We start from the raw sequence: 7,500 nt of genomic DNA on the forward strand, positions 1-7,500 counted from the left end.
CTCTCCATGTACCAACTGGATGAATGGTGCTGTAGAGAAGTGATATAAAAGCAATTCCGGCACACTGTTGGCCTGCGTGGTGAAAGACAAGGCTGTTGTCGCCACGACCAGCTGTTTTTTATATGCATTCTTAGAGGTCTCCTCATCCTCAGAAGACAGTGAGACTTCATTCTCTGTCAGCTGACCAAGTGTCCTGTGAAAGTACCTTCCATCTCTTGATCGCCTTTGTTTCTTGCATTGCTTGTCTGTTTGTTAAGATAAATGCAGACCAAAGCACACGTTGAGCAACTTACATGTATTTCAAGGAGTCAATTTGCATACTAAGCTTCAGTATGAAAAAGATGTTAAGGGTCCCAGTTCATCCCACAACCCACATGCAGACAGTATGAACAATAACTCTATGGGCTAAGTAGACGTAACAATGAGTATAGAGTCCGCAATCATCTAGATTATGTTTAGAGCAGGTTAAATTTTACTCCTTTTCAACTGCCCATTATTTTGAACAATTATTCATTTGTCATAAGAATAATTATTATCGGCAAAACCAGGATTTTGGCAGTTTGCTTAATATCCTTGATTTCTTTTTGGAAAGTTCTATCGGGCGCAATATTCGCCTTAGCTGAGTATTGCAATGATTTCGGACATGTCCGATTGTTCAAATGTCTCTCCAGTTTGAGGATAGAATCTTCTGTTTTGGCAATTTTTACCTCCATTGACTGATGGTCGACATACTTTCGTTTAAGCGCTTTATTTTCTGGCTGCTTCTGGTCTGGCGGGTTGTTCTCGTTGGTGTGACGAGCTGGTGGTCTGGGTTGCGATAGTGGAGGTTAATTCTCGTAAGCATCATTTTGTTCGTCCTCCGTCATGCGTTCTTCGGTCTAGCAATAAGTCGTTGTCTGACATGATTGTTGCTTCAGCAGGACCGCTGGGTTTCGATTCTTCACGAATCTCTTCAGTTGCTGTTTGAGGCGTGACAACTTTAAGTTGAATGTTACTGAGAGAAAGGTAGAGAAGTTTCTCAATTCCGTTCCCGCTCGAATAGCTGTTTGGTGATCTTTTTATACCAGGATAGCCCGTGGTTAGGATCGAAGTTGTAGTTTTCCTATTGGTCCTCCCTGAGGCGAGAGGACCGATGAGGTGCAAGGGATTTTCGATCCGGTAGAAAGCTAGAGTGTGTTTCTTTGTAAGGCTACTTTTAAGCTTGGGCTTCCCAAATGGAAGTGAAATCGCTCAAGAGTACGAAAATATACTTTCATGCCTCGGGTGTTTTTTAAGCGCTGTAATTTGCGTATTATACTCTTGGTTTACATGTGTAAAGGTTATGTACATTTCATTGGTTTCACGCAGGGACGGGGCACTGTCTGGCATTCTTTTCCATCCACTAGTTCTTGCTTGTTGTGTGGCTTCACCAGTTAATGTTGGGCTAGTCTGGAGGTATATCTTCGGGTCGTTATCTTGCATAAACGGGTCATCGGGAAGCCTTTCGCTGATGAATGGAACAAGGGTGGTCTCTAGGATGTTACAAACTAGATCAGCATCCATGATGCCATCAAAGATGCAAATCTCTGTGGCGCCATGTCTGCTTATTCCTGCCCGGACGTGAACCTCCTTTGGCTTAGGCTTTCGCTTGGTCAGTTCGTCAAGCTTCTGGTAACATGTGCGCCTGTAATGTGCAAGGGAAATGGAGCACTCGTCGCTGGAAAGCGTCGCCACTGTCCATGACTCGTTGTGCGTACTCCAACCGCTTGATCTTGTTGGCGTCTCGTATAAGCTGGCAGTACCTAGTCCGTTGTAGAGTCCCTTTCCGCTGTAGAGCCTTGCTGCTTGGGTGATCTTCGCACAGTTGACGAACTAACGGCCACTCCATGTTTTGCCAGCTTCTTCTTGATCTGGGAGCTCGTCATCTCATCAATATTTTGCATTTGCTGATCTATAAAAGCTTTGGCTTCTATAGACAGTTTTTGAGGTCTCCTGGAGCGAAGAAGATTTTTCATCGAACCGGTCATGTGCAGCTTTTTCATAATGCGAGTAACACTAAAAAAGCTTACAGATAAACCTTCGCTTCTCACAGATGTAAATATTCCAGCTGGGTGGAGACCTTGCTTGTGAAGGTGCTCGATTCGAGTTCTCGTGTAAGTTGAAATTTTCGGCATGTTAACCACTAGCTTGCTTCAAAGGGAATGACAATATTATTGAAATATGGGTGAACCTTAATAAAACAAACCATCACCGCAGTAGAGACTGGGTTCAAGACGGGAAACTTCGTGCATTTTATACCAACAGAAAGTGGGGGTCTCAATGAGTGTGGTAGTGAATAACAACAAGGAAATTACCACAAGAAGTTTGTTGCAACTTTGATACATGTAGGGTTTAGAATCCCCATAACAGTTAACCATGAATTTGACAATAAGCAGAGGAGTTTGGTAAAACAGCTGATCCAGTTCATGAAGCAAAACTAGGCTGCTGTAATGCTGCCTCTACAGAAAGAATATTCACGTACGTAGTCACTCGAACTCGAACTCGAACAGAGCGAATGTTTACTTACAAATTCGCTCGAAAATTCACAGCGCATTTTCGGGAAGAGTGAACTAGCGCTGGAAAATTTGCCGCGCATTTTTGACGAGAGTGAATTATTGTTCGAAAAATCACACCGCAGCGGCGAAATATCGTCAAAAACATTTGTTTCCTGCTCCGGAATCATAATAAAAGTTAAAAAGTTTTACAAACTCGGAGCCAAAAGTTAAAACTTATGAAATATTTCGTCCGTTTTTTCAACCGGACTTCACCAGTCAATGATATGAATGTTAAAAAGATGAATTTTAAAAAGGGTTTGTAACGCCTGTTGGGGGTTAGAATTGTATCATAGATAGCTGCTAATTCGTAACCATTGTCTCTGTTTAACGCCGGTTTCGTAAGTTTAATTTGAATAGCTTCTTTTATCCTGCGTTTGAAGGTGTTAACTTTGGTTGATAGTACTTTTGTCTTATTTGGGTCCACCGAGTGGCCCTCCAGGCGACAATGCTCGTGAATAGCTGATGAACTTGTCAGAGCCAAACTGGAAAGTGACCAGAGCTTACCGGATAGATGCCCGTTAGATATCGCCCAATTATCTGTTCTACTAGAGATGTGCCTCTCGAGCACATACTTCACATTCCAGGGTGAATTCTACAAACAAAAGAAAGGAGCCGCCATGGGGTCTCCAATTTCCCCTGTAGTGGCCAATCTCTACATGGAACAGTTCGAGAGCAGAGCTCTGGACACCATCCCCACCCCTCCAACTATGTGGTATCAATATGTTGATTAGTTTTTAGTAAATTATATTATTGTTCTTCCGTCTGGGCGAACTCATCTAAGAGAAACTTGAAAAAACTTCAACACGTTCAAAATTTTGCTGCTCGCATCATAACTGGCACAAAAAAGCACGAGCATATCTCGCCAGTATTACGGGAGCTAAATTGGCTACCGATTCATCTTGCCGTTCAGTACAGGGATGCTGTTATGGCCTTTAAATGCGTCAAAAGCTTAGCTCCGCCATACCTATGTAATAAATTTAGAAAGAGATCTGATGTACATTCCTTGGCAACGAGAAATAGTAATCTGCTAAACATTCCATTTTTCAAGTCGGCATCCGGCCAGCGGTCCTTCCACTATCGAGCAACAACATTGTGGAATGCCCTGCCTGATGACATGAAAGACCTCCAGTTGGATCCTTTTAAACAAAAATTGCAGAACCTGCTTTGGGAGGATTTTTAATTTTTATTTTTTATAGTTTGTAATTTTTAGATTATATATATAGCTTTTAGAGACAGGCCTTTGAATTATTGTAAATAGATACTGAAAAGCCCTGATGGGAGTATTTAATAAAGTTTAAAGTTTAAAGTTTAAAGTTGATGACACGATGCCCAAGATTCACGAAATCGCCGTCGATTCCTTCTCAGAACATCTAAACTCCATTGACCAACACATCCAGTTCACTTCGGAACAAGAAAAGGATGGCAGGATTCCTTTCCTTGATACCTGTGTGAGTATTAACCAAGATGGTTCCACCAAGATCTCCGTGTACCGCAAACCTACGCACACGGACCAGTACCTAAACTTCCAATCAAACCATCATCTACAACACAAAACAGCTGTGGTTAACACCCTGATGTTGAGAGCTCAGACCTTGGTTACGGAAAACGATGACAGAACTAGAGAAACACAGCACATCAAGCAAGCTCTAAAAATGAATAACTATCCAGAATGGATGCTAACAATACCACATCCAAAATCTACAACAGAAGATAGCGAAGAGCCTCAAAATGAGAGGAAAATCTATGCATCAACGCCATACATCAAAGGAATCTCGGAACGCCTGCGAAGAGCTTGCAAGTCACACGAGGTTACACTTATTCATAAACCCATCAATTCTCTAAGATCACAGTTGGTACGTGTCAAGGACACAACTGTCAATCTCAAGAAATGCGGCACTGTGTACCAGATCCATTGTGAGAAGTGTAACAAGGAGTACGTTGGCGAAACGGCCGGCTCTCTGGAAATCAGAATGAAAGAACACCAATCATGAAGTTCATCAGCTATTCACGAGCATTGTCGCCTGGAGGGCCACTCGGTGGACCCAAATAAGACAAAAGTATTATCGACCGAAGTTAACACCTTCAAACGCAAGATAAAAGAAGCTATTCAAATTAAACTTACGAAACCGGCGTTAAACAGAGACAATGGTTATGAATTAGCAGCTATCTATGACACAATTCTAACTCCCAAGAGGCGTTAAAAACCCTTTTTAAAATTCATCTTTTTAACATTCATATCATTGACTGATGAAGTCCAGTTGAAAAAACGGACGAAATATTTCATAAGTTTTAACTTTTGGCTCCAACTTTGTAAAACCTTTTAGCGAAATATCGTTTCACGGCTGCTTCATAAAATACAAAACAAAAACGAAGTGTTTGAAATCTACGTTTTAAACATGACAGCAAATGTTTGATCTTTAGTGAATTTAACGACACTTACTCGTCATTAAGCTGTGGGAACTCGAACTATGTAAAAAATGTAAATGTAATAACTTTATTTAAAGAATGTTTACAGTAGTGTTACAAATACGTTCTGATACATTTTACTTTGAAACAAATAGCTTTATTGGTATAATAATCAGGCTGCAGATACCCATATTCATTTTCGCTGGGTCTAAGAAAATAAAAGGGTAATCCTAAATTTAAAAAACCTAGTGTACTCACCAAGCTTATAATTTCCTCCATGTGCTTGCATACAAAGCCCCCCGCAGGTGTTACCCTGGCCCATTCCCCTCCTCTAGTCTTTGTGGCCTAGCCGCTCTCTTGCGAGTGATCTGTTGGGGGCCATAATTTTAAAGCAAAGGGAAGCTGTCTGGAAATTTCGGAAAGTGTTACACTTAGGTAAAACGTTACCAATATTGTCCTTGGTACCGATTCCCCATCAAAGAGAGAAAATGTTCTTGTAAGGAAATGACAGTGTAAAGTGAATGCAATTTGTGGTAAGGAAATGACATTGTCATATCCTTACGAGTAAGGAAATGGCAATTGGTTGGTAAGGAAATGACATTTTGTTGTAAGGAAATGACAATGCCATTGCCTTACTGTAAGGAAATGGCAAAATGTAAGGAAATTACAGAGGAACATCATCATTATCATGATCATGATCATGATCATGAGTTCACGAGACTGTGTTTTTTTTCTCCAGGGGCCGAGTCCAAACCTTTGACCTGGGGCACTTGGTAGTTTTGTCACTTGGATAGAATGTGTGCCATTCTGCCAATCAAATAATTTCCCTCTCCTAAGGGCTCAGGAAGTTATTTGAATTTGGACAAAACATGCGTGAAATTGTTCCCTAATTTCACGCATCACCATTTGATTACCCATACTAATTGATCTCTGTAACACTTGGCATTGCAGACTGTTTCAGGTAATTCAGCAATGGTTACATACCTTTCAACACATCTTGTCTTTAGTAGTAGAACGTGAATTCCAAATTTATGTCAACAATTTGGTAGCAGTACACAACCCTCACTTAAAAGTTGTACTTTATAAGGAAGAAATTTGAAAATGGGTGCTTAGCAATTCGCATTCATCACTGTTTGGATGTGTGCTTTACTTGTTTGCTTTGAAGACTAATGTTTGAAAATTCTTGGAACTTAATTTGACATATTTTTTTGATCGTTTTGTTACTGTATTGCTTTCTTTTTCTTTACTTAGGCATTATAATGTATTTTTTTGCAAGTTCTGCAAACAGTCACCATATTGTATCTATGAAATTAAGGAGTGGTTAAGGAAATTCTTTAAGTATTGCTCTAGAATGATTGTATGGATCATACATGCATGATTTGATTTTTCAGCACCATTAAATTTACCATGACAACCTGGGTGGAGACCTGGGACAGAAGAAGGGCCTTAAATTTTCAAACCTACCTAGAGTTGCGTGCATTTTCAAAAATTGGCAGTAACTGGTTGGGTGGGAAAAATTATTTGATGTGCATCTCCTTCTAGAGCTTTCCTAGCAGCTAAACTACTAAGCTCTTTTGATCCTTACAGCAGCAAATTTGAAAAGGAATGAACATATTCGTATCAGAAACTACAGATTGACAAAACTTTAAAACGCCTAGAAAGTCCTGTATGCTAACTTGTGTTTAGATGATGGCTTGGCATTCATTAGCGGCAGGATTGTCCTCCACAATGCCCAACTGATGGTCGGTGCCAGAGGTCATCTGTTGCAATTCGTTTTCTTGTTGTCTGCGCAGCTGTCTCCATCGGTAATGTAGCTCCCTGTAGATTTTAAGCATTTCCCTTTTTTATCTTACTTGATCGTGTAATTTTTGGTTTCATAAGTATAGGTGAGGATAAGAGAACATAAGAGCGATCCTGAATTGAGTATGATTGCAGGTTAGGTAATTCGTTAGGACAGAGTACAACATTCTCAGCCTTGCATTTTTATGCTGTTTATTTTGAGAGATGAAACTACAGAAACATAAATGATTATTGCTGTCCTAATTACAGTTATTAATTTTGAGGAAGATACAGAGGGAACACACATTAGCTGTTTATTAGTCATTGAAGTAGGTAAAAGAGTTCAGTTTATTGTCTGATTATTACTTACAGCATGTAACCTACAGTGAGCAGTCACACGGCCAATTGCCATGGGTGATCACTGAATACAGGTTTTACAATTATTTTGTGCTCTGTATATATTGGAACTCCCATGCAGTCTCACCTTTGCATACTAAGGCCACGAATCATAACTTTAATTTTATCAAACAACCTTGTTTCATCAAACAGAGTTAACTGAATAGAGTGTAATGTGAAGTGCTGTCAAGTCAGCAAGGACAGGACCTGCAACGTTGACTTAAAGCAGCAATTTTGTAACAGCCATTTAATGTTGTATCTTTCTCTGTAATTGTAATGGAATGATCATCCATCTACATTGAAATTAATTCTTTATTACTCTTACACCAGTTGTTCTTGAAAATCT

The 7,500-nt window shown here is 40.1% G+C and overlaps 1 protein-coding gene across 1 annotated transcript; it reads left to right on the plus strand.

Moving 5' to 3' along the window:
* The first annotated feature begins 3,898 nt into the window (after positions 1–3,898).
* Positions 3,899–4,564, plus strand: LOC138020843 (uncharacterized). Its single transcript, XM_068867759.1, has one exon. The coding sequence runs from the start codon at positions 3,899–3,901 to the stop codon at positions 4,562–4,564; it is 666 nt and encodes a 221-aa protein (XP_068723860.1).
* The last annotated feature ends 2,936 nt before the right edge of the window (positions 4,565–7,500 follow it).

The sequence above is a fragment of the Montipora capricornis genome, chromosome 10 (genome assembly GCF_036669925.1).
Source record: "Montipora capricornis isolate CH-2021 chromosome 10, ASM3666992v2, whole genome shotgun sequence".
In the NCBI taxonomy this organism is placed as follows: Eukaryota; Metazoa; Cnidaria; class Anthozoa; order Scleractinia; family Acroporidae; genus Montipora; species Montipora capricornis.

Bases quoted from the DNA above. Each gene is read 5' to 3' on its own strand.
- LOC138020843 (XM_068867759.1), top strand. From the start codon at position 3,899: ATGCCCAAGATTCACGAAATCGCCGTCGATTCCTTCTCAGAACATCTA.